Genomic DNA, 15,365 nt, shown 5'->3' on the forward strand with positions numbered 1-15,365 from the left:
GATTTGCAGCAAAAACACTTTCTTGTTGCAAAGTGGAACATTTTTCTCCATTGTGAAATTGCCTTTTTCTGTCACAAAACACAACAATATTACTGAGAGTATGCAATGTGTGACAGCAAATCCACATTTTCACAATTTTGCTGAAGCAGGGACTAGCACACCACACTCTACTTGAACCCAGCAAAATATTTTCCAATCCCAACATGCAACTTTCCCATTTTACATTTCAGATAGTTTGAATTTTTGTATTTTAGTGAAACTGTTTGCCAGAATGAGTTTCTGTTATGTCAGCAGGCAAAAGTTCAGTTTTTGAAGGGGAAATTGCTTTTCATGTCCATTCAACCCTTCTCTACATTCTGTGCATCAAAAGACACCAAAAGCCCAGGACATATCTATTTTAGGTGATATAGGGGATGATTTACACCCAAATACTGTTTTGAATGAGTAGAAGCACAAATCCAAATGCCTGTAGGATGCTCCGCCTACTCTTCTGGATGGAGACCTACTGGAATAGCATGAATAACAAGAGGAGGAATGAGAACCACAAACAGCTTAGAAGGAAACGAGGAGAATGAACTTTGGGGAGAAACACTGGGAGGCATTGAATATAGACACATAGAAGACACAGATCACTGGCAAATTGAAGCTTCAGACAGAGAGACAGAGCCTGGGGAAAGACACACACATACATGTGCAATATAAGGAGTGCCAGGGGTAACCCCACTACAGTAATTCCGATTATTTTATGCTTCCAAAATGTTGCTGCAGTGACTAGAAATTACTCAGCTAGTAAATGGTGCACAGTGTCACAATCGCATCTGCTCTAATCTCACTGACAGAGACCAGAAACTTCAGGATCTCTACCACGCATTTATAAACCTCTATTACTCACCCTGAGAAATAAAAAAACAAATTGAAAGAGCCAGACGAATACCTAGAAACCATCTACTTCAAGACAGACCCAAGAAAACCAACAATAGAACACCACTTGTCATCACCTAGGCTGTGTCCAGACTCAGGGGTTTTTTCGAAAAAAGTAGCCTTTTTTCGAAAAAACCTCACCTGCGTCTAGACTGCAGCCGCGTTCTTTCAAAATTAAATCGAAAGAACGCGGCTTTTCTTTCGATGGCGGTAAACCTCAATTTACGAGGAAGAACGCCTTCTTTCGAAAGTTCCTCTTTCGAAAGAAGGCGTTCTTGAATGTATATAGGGCTTCTTCGAAAGAGAGCATCCAGACTCACTGGATGCTTTCTTTCGAAAAAGCAAGCCGCTTTTTCGAAAGTTCAACGTGCAGTCTAGACGCTCTCTTTCGAAAGAGGCTCTTTTGAAAGTATCTTACTTTCCCCAACTTAAACCTGTCCAATGTATTATCAATAAACTACAACTTATACTGGAACAGGCTACTACCCTCCGAGAGGCTCTGGGAGACAGACCCATAGTCTCCTATAGACAACCACCTAACCTCAGGATGATTCTTACCAACAACCACAGGACATACTACACTAATACCAACCCTGGAACTTTCCCTTGCAACCAACCCCATTGCCAGCTTTGTCCACATATTTACTCTGCTGACACCATTATTGGACCTAACCATGCCAGTTACAAGATCAAGAACACATATTCCTGTTCATCCAGAAATATAATTTATGCCATGATGTGCCTAAAGTGTCTGTCTGCTATGTATATTGAACAAACTTCTCAGACACTTTACCAAAGAATCAATGAACATAAAACAGACATCAGGCTCTTTCACAGAGAGAAAACTGTTGCTTGCCATTTTAACCAGATTGACCATTCTCTCAATGACCTTAAACATGCATACTGCTTCAAAGAGATTTTAACTCCAGACTTCAAAGAGAAGCCTCAGAACTGTCATTCATGCTTAAATTTGACACTTTAAGTAAGGGCCTTAACAAAGATGCTAACTATCTCATCCATTACAAAGATAGCTTCCCCAATTATCACCCCTAATATCATTACCTCACAGACACTAAACTTCTCTCCTCCCCTCCCCTCTGTTCTAAAATCTGATTTGTCAGTTTTATATGTGTTCACTTTTTTTTTATTGTATCACTTTGGTATATATGGTTGTGCCAATTTTCTTCCACAATTTGATCTGAGGAAGTGGCTCTGGCCCACGAAAGCTCATCACCTAATAAACCATCTTGTTAGTCTTTAAAGTGCTGCATAGTCCTGTCTTCTGTTTCAGCTAGACCAGACTAACACAGCTGCATCTCTATCACTGTACATATATATTATTATGTATGGAAGGAAAATCAAATGATTGTGCTTTTTTTTTTAAAAAAAGTAAAACCAAAACACTTACTTTGCGCATCTAGCATTTTGCATGAATTTCATAAAAAAAAAAACCCAGTAAGAAAGTTTGAATTTAACAGAAAGTATAAGACTGTTCTGCTAAACTGCTTCTAATTCACTATTCACAGAATAAACAGTATCTGGGTATGTCTACACTACCACCCTAGTTCGAACTAGGGTGGTAATGTAGGCAACCGGAGTTGCAAATGAAGCCCGGGATTTGAATTTCCCGGGCTTCATTTGCATAAAGCCGGGCACCGCCATTTTTAAATGTCCGCTAGTGCGGACACCGTGCCGCGCGGCTACACGCGGCATGGACTAGGTAGTTTGGACTAGGCTTCCTAGTCCGAACTACCGTTACTCGTCGTTTCACGAGTAACGGTAGTTCGGACTAGGAAGCCTAGTCCGAACTACCTAGTCCATGCCGCGTGTAGCCGCGCGGCACAGTGCCCGCACTAGCGGACATTTAAAAATGGCGGCGCCCGGCTTTATGCAAATGAAGCCCGGGAAATTCAAATCCCGGGCTTCATTTGCAACTCCGGTTGCCTACATTACCACGCTAGTTCGAACTAGGGTGGTAGTGTAGACATACCCTCTCTGAATAACACAACTGCACATTTCATTTTTTTGAGTCAAACAGAGCTCAAAGGTAGTTGCTTCCGTCAATTTGAGGGAAACTTTATTTCTTCCCCTGGGTGCCAAGCATCATCTTCTACCACTGCCTCAATCTGATCTTGGAAGCTGGAACTCCCTTGCTTGCTACTGCATGTTTGAAGTTAAGATCCAGCACAGCTCACAGGAGAAACAAATCAATGTTGGTAAGCTAATGAATTATTTCCCACTTTGTACTGATATCTGCAGCCCGATGGAAGAAGACCACGTAGCAAGGAGATAACAGCCAAAAGGCCAGATGGTGGAACGTAAACTGTCAATATTTTATGACTATAAAGATTTGATCCTACAGATAATGGCTATAATATTATGGTTTAAGAGGCACACACCTAAAGTAAAAGGTCTTATCTCACAATACAGTTGTCCAATGTAATTAAACAGACTGAACCAATTTTACCAAAATAATAAGTATCCAACAACAACAACAAAAAAATCTGCAACATCCTACTAACTGGAGCACAGATGGGCATAAAACTTAATCTAAAAGTGTAATTTAGAATTACTATTTTCTATTAGATAGTCATGTTTCTTCAGTCACAGATATAATATTTATTAATGTAGGGACATATAGATATGTGCCATATGGATTATATGTATAACTTTTCTTTAGAAATGTGAGTCTCAGTGAACTGGTAGGAAGAATAGTACAGGGGAAAAAATCTAAAGGGAAAAATGACTTCAGGAGAGCCTGCAGTTTTTCAAAATGACCATATTAAAGACACAATCATAAACTATTTCAGGACAAAGAAAGGATATGAAGAATAGTAAGATATTGATATGGATGTATGGAGCTCTTTAATGATCTGGAAATAAAAAAAATCATGGGCGGGGGAGGGAGGGACATGGACAAAGTGATAAGAATGAATAGAAGGAGAAGAGGAGAAGCATGTAGGGGAAACATCAGAAAGGCTAAGGCATAGAGTTAGAGTTAGACTAAATAAAGGACATAAGAGATTGAATACATTAGAAGCAGAAAGATGTCAGAAAGTATAGGCCCACTGCTGAGCAGGAAAGAAAAGGTTAACATGGATGATATCAAGAAGTCTGAAGTATGTAATGCCTATTTTGCTTCATTCTTCACTAGAAAGGTAAATTGTGACTAGATATTAACACAAACAACAAGGGGAAATGAACACAAACCAAAACAGGGAAACAGGTTAAAGAATGTTTAGATTAGTTAGCTGGATTCAAAGAGGCAGTGCCTGTTGAAACTCAGACCAGAATACCTAAGGAACCTAGCTCAAGCAATCATAGCAATTATTCTCCAGAACTCACGGGGGTTGGGTCAGGTCCTAGAGGACTGGAGAAAGGCAAACAAAGTACCTGTCTTTAAAAAGAGGAACAAAGATGACCCATTAAATTATAAAACATGCAGTGTAACATCAATAGATAAAAAGATATGGAAATTATTTATACAACAGTTTGTAAGCACCTAGAGGATAATAAACTTATAAAGAAATAGATGTCAAGGTCAAATCATGACAGACCAACATAATTTCCTTTGTTGACAGAGCTAGTGGCCTAGTAGATAAGTGGGAAGCAGTGGTCTTGATATAAATTTATTTTAGTATGACTTTGTCACGCCACATGACATTCTCATAAGCGAAGTAGGCAAATGTCCTCTAGATTAAATTACTCCTAGGCAGATGAATAATGGGTTGAAAAAACACACTCAGAGTAGTTATCAATGGTCCATTGTCAACGGGGAGGATGCATCTAACATTAATGATTTTGATAATGGGGTAGAGAGCGTGCTTATAAAATGTGCAGATGACATCAAACGAGAAGGGTTGCAAGCACTTTGGAGGACAGGCTTAGAATTTAAAAGGACTGATAAAGTGGAGAACTGAACTGAAATTAACAAAATGAAATTTCCTAAATACAAGTGCAAGGTCCTAGAGGAAGAGGGAAAAAACATCAAATGCACAACTACAAAATGGGGATTAACTGGCTAGGCAGTACTATTGAAGGCTGTGTCTAGACTGGCCAGTTTTTCCGGAAAATCAGCCTCTTTTCCAGAAAAACTTGCCAGCTGTCTACACTGGCCGCTTGAATTTCCGCAAAAGCACTGACTTTCTACTGTAAGAAATCAGTGCTTCTTGCGGAAATAATATTCTGCTCCCGTTCAGGCAAAAGTCCCTTTTGAGCAAAGCTTTTGTGCAAAAAGGCCAGTGTAGAGAGCTCAGATTTGTTTTCCGCAAAAAAGCCCCAATTGCGAAAATGGCGATGGAGGCTTTTTTGCAGAAAAGCGCGTCTAGATTGGCACGGATGCTTTTCTGCAAAAAGTGCTTTTGTGGAAAAGCATCCGTGCCAATCTAGACGCTCTGTTCCGAAAATGCTTTTAACGGAAAACTTTTCCATTAAAAGCATTTCCGGAAAATCAAGCCAATCTAGACGCAGCCTTGCAGAAAAGGCTCTAGGGATTATGGTGGATCACAAATTGAATACGAGTCAATGTGATGTAGTTGCAAAAAAGACTGATATTCTGGGGTGTTTTGAATGGAGACTTAAATGCAATACATGGGAGGACTGTTCCTTTCTACTCAGCACTGTGTCCAATTTTGACCACCACACTGTAAGGGAAATGTGGACAAATTGGAGTCTAGAAGATAGCAACAAAAGTGATAAATGGTTTAGAAAATCTAACCTATGAAAAAAAGGTGACTGAAAGGGGACCTGATAATAGCAAATACATTAAGGGTTGTTATAAAGAGAACAACAATAAGTTGTTCTCTGTGTCCACTGAATATAGGATAAAAAGTACAACCATTGTGCTTGAGTGTGTAATTCAAAAGTAGCTAATGTTTTCCTTTGGCCTTGTCTATACTTACCTGGAAGGTCGAATTAAGATTTGCAACTCCAGCTATGTTAATTGCGTAGCAGGAGTCACCCCACCTTAATTCGATGTTCGGTGCCATCTCCAGAGCAGGAGGTTGACAGGAGCAAATACTTCCGTTAACTTACCTTACTCCTCACGAATCATGGAGTACCAGCATCGATGGGGGCGTCCTCAGTGTTTGATTTAGCAGGTCGTTACAAGGGATGTTAATGGGTACCCTTAAAGGGTTACCCAGTAAGTGGGTCAGAAGCCACGGCGGTGGTAAAACTGCTTTTAATCAATTAAATGGGATTTTACATCCCTAGTCTTTACTAGATCCACTAAATCAAACTCTGGAAGATAAACCAGCACAGCATCAATCTTCCTGGTAGTGAAGATGGGACCTCAAATATTTTATACGTAATTTACACTTTTAAAGAGGACTTTACACACAAACATTACCTATAGAATCCTCACAATATGCCTCGGAGGGAAGAAGGGAAGTATGATTATCTTTGTTTTACAGATCATGACACTCAGCCCAGAGGATTTAGTGACTTGCCCAAGGCCATACAGGGAGTCTATAGCAGACCTGAAAGTAGAACTCTGGAGTTTCTGCCTCACAGCTCATTAAGTTTCTCAGTCTTCCTTGTGCGTTTTGAATATATGTTAGGGATGTTTGAAGAATTAGAATATTAGGGCTAATTTAGAATCAGAAAGGACGGGGGGGGGAAACCTTTTGTACCTAATTTTCATAACAAAACAAGAGAATTAGAAAGTCAGAGTGAGAAACATCTTTCCATATATTGACAGGAGAGTTTCTATTTGTTTTCACCTTTTTTTCCTGCACCAGGCCAATAGTTTGTAGTTTATACTGCTAGCTACTATCATTGGTCTGATTCTGTCTGCAATTTATTCTTCATTCATTCTCTGCCATAATTTGTTCTTCACAAACTACATTTTGTGCATTTAATGTAGATGTATTTAGAGATACATACATCTCTCTCTAAAGCACTGTTTACAAAGGAATCTGTTTAAATATATTTAACAAGAATAATTGATGCACTGATTGAAAAATAAATATTTCTCCTTTGAAAAATAAATATTTCTCCTTTCTTTTGAAGAGCATTCACATTCTTTTTTTTCCTATATAAGAACATCAAGTATCTCAAAATACCACTCTTCAGCTACTAGAAAAAATATGACTGAGCAGGATTTCCCACTGTCTCCACTTTGACAATGTCCAATGACAAGCATAGGGCACAGAAAGCAACCTTGAGAGCCATAAGTGCTTTGAGATTTGGAAATTATCTTGTCATATTTCCTGACCTGATCTAGTAAGATATTCATACTGGATTGAGCAACTTCAATCAAAAGCTCTCTAAACCCAGTGTGACATACCAGCAATAGTGGAACTGTTTTAGAGCAGTCAATGCAGTCTCTAAAGGGTTGTTTTTATACTTCGCTATAATCTAATGAAATGCAAAGCCAAGCTGAGAGAAATTAATGTCAGTGTGAAAAAATCCTAATGAGCAATGAGCTATAATTTAACAGCATTTCAATCTCATTGTTAATAGCCCCTTATTAACTAAAGCAATATTGACAAGATAAAGCAATTTTGATTGAATACATGTTTTCCTTGTCTTGGACATATTTGTATTACTAATTGACCTGTCCACAATGATAATATGGAGCTAGAGTTTTCCAGGAAGAATTTTGCATCAGCTAAACGATTACTTTCTCATTAGGGAGTGACATAAAGGTAAGGCCAGCAATGACAGGCCTAATTTTAGTGACCTCCAGTGTAACACAACTCCAGAAGATATAACCAAAAAAAAAATCACTCTTATGGGCACGTTCAACATCTTACTTAGCTGGGCAACGTGCTTGTCAAATTATCAAACTGTTTTCATGCTTATTAGCTGTTTTCTCTGGTCTAGTTTTTACAATAGCTATGCCTATTACTACTTGTTAGTCATTTACTGAGTTTTATGCAGCTACATAGAAAGTAAGAAGCAAACATGTGAAACAGCCTTGCCAATACTCTGCACATTTCCTGGGGTATGGATGTCTTGAGATAATCAATTTACAAGTGAGATTCTTTAGTTGTTGAACCTTATCAGATATCCAGGCTCAAGGTACATAGTATAAAGATTGGAAGATGCCCACAATTTGCTTTTCTTGCAAGGCTCATCAGGAAAATATTCATACAGCTTGACATGTTATTTATGTAGGATCAGGAAGAATTTAAATATTAAGCATTTTTTTCACCATTGCTAATAGCTATTTAGAGCAATTTACATGAATGCAAACAAACCAGAGGGACTGTATTCACAGGATTAATTAAACTGACGAAGTATCTTTCAGAGAAGCAGAATAAAATGATTCATTTAGAGACAAAGTGAGATAGCCATTATTTTACCCATAATCCAAAAGTGAGAGTTAAACTATTTATATACAAGTGTTCCGTTATTTAAAACTTCTGTTAAATTAGCACCTACTAGATAACAGAAACCAGAACCAATCCACTTCTCAGGAAAGATAAGTTATACAATTACTCTGGTGCATTCATTTACAACTGATCTGCATATCGTAAAGTTAAAAATGCTTTTTTTCTGGACAGCAATGAGGGGAGAAGGGGAGAGAAGGAAACTGTCAAGCAAGCATGAGAGAAACTTTGTAGCTCTTCTGGAAAAGCCATGGGAGTTTTTAAAATGAACTATGATTTTAAAAGCAGCAAAAGAACGACACATTTGAGAGTTCAGCACTTCAAAATCATCAAGGTCACCTTTGTACCGCCCTTGGACTAGAGTACTGCAAAGGTATATATGGTGCATTGGGACAAATTTAACGTAACAATTTGGGGGAAGAGTAAATTTGATTCACACTTTATGATGTCATTGAATTCTGATAATTAGATTTCACAGTCTGTTGAACCTCTATCTTTGCAAACCTGTTGCTCAGATTCAAAAATGATTGATTTAACTCATGTGGTTCTAAGCAAGGATATGCCAATGCACTAGTTCAGGTCTACGAAAAATATGGAGGAAGTTGTACCTTTAAAAGCAGCTTGAATTGTTGATTTTCGTGCTCCTAATGAAGGGATTAACACAAAGTTCAGGCATGCTATGATTACAAAACCCACACTATGCACCCAAGACAACTAATTATGTAAAGAGCAAGCAGTTTTTAAATGCATTCTACAAAATCATATTAATAAAATACATTTTCCATGAAAAACTGTACTTTGGCCATGAATTTCACTTTACTTACAAAGGCTGTGAAGTTTCTACAGGTACAAAAACCATCCCACTTTCTGATTCAGGATGCTGACAAACCATTAAACTCTTCTAATAAAAGCAAATTATTTTGGGAATTTCCAGAATGGAGATTAAAGTAATAAAATGGGCTAATTTTGAAGTTTGGCTGGAGAACAATTTTTTCTTCAATACTTTATAGGTTCTTTTGAATTCTTTTTCTTTAAGATATTTTTGAAGGATTATCAATTATAGACTCTTTTTAGGTAATATCTCACGCTTGTCTGATTTTCATTAGCTATTTAAAATTTACAGAACCTCAAATCCATTCAAAGCAGTATTAGAATTTAGTTTAGGGTTCCTATGACTTTGAAAACCCGTTGATCCAGATATGCTCCTAAGTAACTACATGTCTCATCTTTATAGCTGGGTTAATAGTCTTCTTAATGAATAAGGTTTTATGTTTTATTGCATATCTATTATTTTCAGCATGTTGTAATGAATTAAATGCATATGTGGTTAAAAACAGTTCCAAGGTGCCAGCTTTGTCTAATTTTAGAGCACTTTAAAAGTTATTATCCCAAACCTTTTTTAATTAAAACTTCAAATGAACATAACAGAAGCCACTCACTGTAGACAAGATGAAAATCTGTAGAAGCAGCAATTCTGATTTTATTCCTTATTACTCTAGATGGACAAATAATATTGAAAATTAGCGTGTTGCTTCAGGAAAGGTTGTGTGAGTCAGAGCCCACTTCTGCCATTCTTACTTACTAGCCAATTAACCCATCATAAGATGGGATTTTCAGGTCTCTCCTCCACATCGGTCTTCTCTTCTGAGCCTCTGGTCTCTCGCTCCATCTCTCTCTCTCTTTCTCTCTCTCCTCCTCCTCCTACTGCCTCCCCCTCTCTTTCTCTCAGCTCTCCTCCACCTCCTGCCTCTCTCTCTGTCTCTCTCTTTCTCTTCTCCTCCCCCGCCACCTCTCACTTGGGGGACCGCAGAGACCAAATGGCCGTTTGGGCACCATGCTGCATGGGGGGTGTGGAGCCCAAACAGTCATTTGCGCCACTTGCTCCCACGCGGTGGTCTGGCTGAGCAATGCAGAAGTCAGCTGTGCGCCACGGCGGGAGGCGAAGGGGGGCGGGGAGGTGACATTCACAGCCTGGGGGCAGGGCCTGGAGCCGCTGCCACACTGCACGTAACTGCCCTGTCCCCCTTCGCCTCCCATCGTGGTGCTCAGCTCACTTCTGAGCCGTTCATCTGGGCCTCCGTGGGGGAGCAAGAGGCGCAAGCGGCCGTTTGGGCCCCGCACTCTCCATACAGCACGGGCCACCCAGAAGGAACAGCCAGCATTTCAGGCAACAGCGCTGCCCAGAGGGAACGGCCAGCATTTCAGTGTTACAGACTCACAGACACTGGGTTACCATATATATAATGAGGAGCATAGAACTTTATTCCATGAGTAGTTATTGGGACTACTCCTGGATCAAGGTACTATATTAAATGTGAGTAAAAGAAGCAATATTGTGCTTTTACTGTGCAGTTATGTAGAGGAATAAAGATGCAGGAGAACGCACTGAAATATTTTTTATCTTATAAATGTTAAGACGAGAAGGTCAGAATCCTGTTGGAAATGCCAATGGTTTCAGCAGCCTTACCTACATGCTTAAAGTTCATAAGAACATAAGAACATAAGAATGGCCGTACTGGGTCAGACCAAAGGTCCTTCTAGCCCAGTATCCTGTCTGCCGACAGTGGCCAGCACCAGGTGCCCCAGAGAGGGTGGACCGAAGACAATGATCAAGCGATTTGTCTCCTGCCATCTCTCCCCAGCCTCTGACAAAGTTCTGCATATACTGATGTATCTTACTTCACTAATACCTGTAAAGCCTTTAACATATCCAAAGCTTTTTATCATAGCAAGCACACAAGTATTATTTTTGGTAAAAATCAGAATAGTGAGATTTGAAGTACCAATGCATGGTTCATAGCAGATATTGTTAATTACTCAAATGAGAATTCTTAAAACAAAAACAAAACAAACCTTACCAACCCAGGCAAATAAATGATAACTCAAAGCCTTAGAGCTATGCACTGCTTAAATATCTTGCTGAATCAGAGCCAGTAAGCATGTTGCAAATGGTTAAACAGGTACAGAGATTTGCCCCGAATTCATACAGCAATTCATTGGCAAAGATGGTAATAAAATGCCTTTAATCCAGACAGAAGATGCCTGGGAAAACCATACTTTTCTCACTCCTAAAATAACAGCTATCATCATGCTGTGTTAAACCAGTTTTCATGAAAAAAGTTCTTGGGAAACAAGTACAGTTCCTTGTGGTTCCCTAGAAACTATATACACGTTCTATTTACATTTCCAGCAATCCAACAATATCTTTCTAATGCCGTTAAAGAGAAGTACAATCAAAGCCACAATAAAGTAATCCATTCCCTGTATTCCTTTATCAAATCCATGAAGTTATTTACTGATAAACACACCTCACCTTAAGGAAACAACCCCCCACCATTTCAAAACGCTGACATATGCATACCACAGAAAGTTCCAAATGAAAACAGCTATTGCCTACACACATTGGCGGAAACACAACATTGTCCTAAAGAATATTCATCTAACAAGTGGGCCAAAAGCCACATTTTGTCATTAAAAAGGAGGAGGAAAAAACCACTGTGACTTACGGAATGCAGTATAGAGTTCTTGCAGAGTTAAATAACCATCATTGTTGTAATCATCAAATCGGAGAAGATCTTCCAGAGTACAATCCAAGAAATCATCTTCTAGAGCTTCTTTCTTCATTAGCTGTGGGGACAGAAAGCTAAACTAAGTTGTGACACATTGTCATCTTGAAAGAAAACTTTCCATTTCAACAAGGAAAAATGGCATGCTTCAAAACCTGAGAATGGTGTAAATTTCATATTAAGGGATCCTAACAGACTTAGGGCATGTCACAACCAATAGTAAAAGGTTTTATAGCCATATAACTAGGAAAAAAAAAACAAAAAAAGAAGAAGTAGGACCGCTAATTACTAAGGATGGAGTGGAGGTTAAGGATAATCTAGGAATGGCCCAATATTTGAACAAATACTTTGCTTCAGTCTTTAATGAGGCTAATGAAGAGCTTAAGGTATGTCTACACTACCCCGCTAGTTTGAACTAGCGGGGGTAATGTAGTCATCCACAGTTGCAAATGAAGCCCGGGATTTGAATTTCCCGGGCTTCATTTGCATGAAGCCGTACGGCGCCATTTTTAAATGCCGGCTAGTTCGAACCCCGTGTCGCGCGGCTACACGTGGCACGGAGTAGCTAGTTCGGATTAGGCTTCCTAATTCCTAATTCAAATCCCGGGCTTCATTTGCAACTGCAGATGACTACATTACCCCTGCTAGTTCGAACTAGCAGGGTAGTGTAGACATACCCTTAGGGATAATGGTAAGTTAACAAATGGGACTAAAGATAAGGAGGTAGATATTACCATATCCGAGGTAAAAGCCAAACTTGAACAGCTTAATGGGAGTAAATCGGGGGGCCCAGATAATCTTCATCCAAGAATATTAAAGGAACTGGCACATGAACTTGCAAGTCCATTAGCAAAAATTTTTAATAAATCTCTAAACTCAGGGGTTGTACCATTTGACTAGAGAATTGCTAATATAGTTCCAATTTTTAAGAAAGGGAAAAAAAGCGACCCGGGTAACTATAGGCCTGTTAGTTTGACATCTGTAGTATGTAAGATACTGGAAAAAATTTTGAAGGAGAAAGTAGTTAGAGACATTAAGGCTAATGGCAATTGGGACAAATTACAACATGGTTTTACAAAAGGTAGATCATGCCAAACCAACCTGATCTCCTTTTTTGAGAAAGTAACAGATTTTTTAGATAAAGGAAATGCAGTGGATCTAATCTACCTCGACTTTAGTAAGGCATTTGATACAGTACCACATGGGGAATTATTGGTTAAATTGGAAAAGATAGGGATTAATATGAAAGTTGAGAGGTGGATAAGCAACTGGTTAAAGGGGAGACTACAGCCGGTCATATTGAAAGGTGAATTGTCAGGTTGGAGGAAGGTTACTAGCAGAGTTCCTCAGGGATCAGTTTTGGGGCCAATTTTATTTAATCTTTTTATTCCTGATCTTGGCACCAAAAGTGGAAGTGTTCTAATAAAATTTGCGGATGACACAAAGTTGGGAGCTATTTCCAATTCAGAAAAGGATCGGGATATCATACAGGAAGATCTGGATGATCTTGTAAATTGGAGTGATAGCAATAGGATGAAATTTAATAGTGAGAAGTGTAAGGTTATGCATTTAGGGATTAATAACAAGAATTTTAGTTATAAGCTGGGGACACATCAGTTGGAAGTAACGGAGGAGGAGAAGGACCTCGGAGTCCTGGTTGATTATAGAATGACTATGAGCCGCCATTGTGACATGGCCGTGAAAAAGGCTAATACGATCTTGGGATGTATTAGGCGAGGTATTTCCAGTAGGGATAAGGAGGTGTTAGTGCCATTATACAAGGCATTGGTGAGACCCCATTTGGAATACTGTGTGCAGTTCTGGTCTCCCATGTATAAGAAGGATGAATTCAAACTGGAACAGGTACAAAGAAGGGCCACTAGGATGATCCGAGGCATGGAAAACCTGTCTTATGAAAGGAGACTCAAGGAGCTTGGCTTGTTTACTTTAACCAAAAGAAGGCTGAGGGGGGACATGATTGCATTTTTTAAATATATTAGAGGGATAAATACCAGGGAGGGAGAGGAATTATTTAAGTTTAATACCAATGTGGACACAAGAACAAATGGATATAAGCTGGCTAGAAGGAAGTTTAGACTTGAGATTAGACAAAGGTTTCTAACCATTAGAGGAGTGAGGTTCTGGAACGGCCTTCCAAGGGAAGTAGTGGGGGCAAAAGATCTATCTGGTTTCAAGATTAAACTAGATGGGTTTATGAAGGGGATGGTTTGATGAGATAACATGATCTTGGTAGCTAATTGTCCATTCATTATCAGTGGGGAATAGGTCAATAGAGGGATGATAGGAGTTACTATAGAGAACTTTCTGGGTGTCTGGCTGATGAGTCTTGCCCACATGCTCAGGGTTTAGCTGATCGCCATATTTGGGGTCGGGAAGGAATTTTCCTCCTGGGTAGATTGGCAGAGGCCCTGGAGGTTTTTCGCCTTCCTCTGTAGCATGGTGTACAGATCACAGCTGGAGGATTCTCTGCATCTTGGGGTCTTCAAAGTATTTGAAGGCTTCAATATCTGAGATATAGGTGAGAGGATTTTTCTAGGAGGGGTGGGTGAGATTTTGTGGCCTGAACTGTGCAGGGGGTCAGACTAGATGATCATAATGGTCCCTTCTGACCTTAAAGTCTATAACTTGACTTGTTTTAAAAACCATTAACTTGAAATCAATGCAGATATGTTTATGTTGCTGCTTTTCATCTTTACTGTCCTATCCAATTTTTTTAACCATCTTTTGCAATTCATGAGGCAACTGGTTGCGAATTGATTGTTGAAGGGTCTAGGATATCAGTCGTTCCTTGATATCCTAGATATGGACATAGCTTTAACAGTCAAACCCTTAATTCAAAGATTCATAATCAACATTAACCATAATACAAATAACTGAAAGATCCTATTTATAAGAGAATATAAAGAAAACTGCTGAAATGTCAAATATTCAGGGCAGGAAATCTTTAAGACTCTCTTTTATTTACAATTCTAGTCTTGGCCTTATTGTATTAAAGGCAATTTGAAGTAATAATGCTAAAAAAATGACCCTTCACCTAGCAAGTAAAATTGCTCAATAAAAGTGAGATCAACCATAACTTCCAAGCTCAGTCTTCTAGAGACAGAATTTTCCCTTTGTCTACTTTTGTATTGAAAATGTATTAACTTTTCACAAGACAGACAAGTTTTTACTAGCTCCTTTGATTTCATGTCAGAAGAAAAACAACCCATGTTAGCTGCAATATATTGAATAGATTTATTAAAATTACTTTAAAATACATTAGAGTTTTAAATGGAAATAGCACTCCAGTTACCACAGTTGTTAATAGCTTTGTACACCCACAACTCTGAAGTTTCTCTGATATTTTGCAGTAATGGGCTGACAAGGAAATTTCAGTACGGTCACTCCACTGACTACCACTGGAGTCAGATTAGGCCCTAAAAGCAGAAAATAGGACAACACTTCTTCACTTTTTATTTCCAGTGATCTTTTGTCACTGAACATGAATTGTTTTATTTGAATTTAAATAAACAAACCAGGA

General features: G+C 38.9%; 1 protein-coding gene across 2 annotated transcripts in view; it reads right to left on the reverse strand.

Annotated features, from left to right (window-relative positions):
* Nucleotides 1-15,365, reverse strand: part of FSTL4 (follistatin like 4) — a 600,213-nt gene that overhangs the window by 208,446 nt on the left and 376,402 nt on the right. For both annotated transcript variants that reach the window (XM_075900372.1, XM_075900373.1), the window contains exon 6: nt 11,765-11,885. In XM_075900372.1, the coding sequence (XP_075756487.1) occupies nt 11,765-11,885 (121 nt within the window). The remainder of the gene's footprint in view (nt 1-11,764; nt 11,886-15,365) is intronic.

Source organism: Pelodiscus sinensis, chromosome 17 (genome assembly GCF_049634645.1).
Source record: "Pelodiscus sinensis isolate JC-2024 chromosome 17, ASM4963464v1, whole genome shotgun sequence".
Classification (NCBI taxonomy): Eukaryota; Metazoa; Chordata; order Testudines; family Trionychidae; genus Pelodiscus; species Pelodiscus sinensis.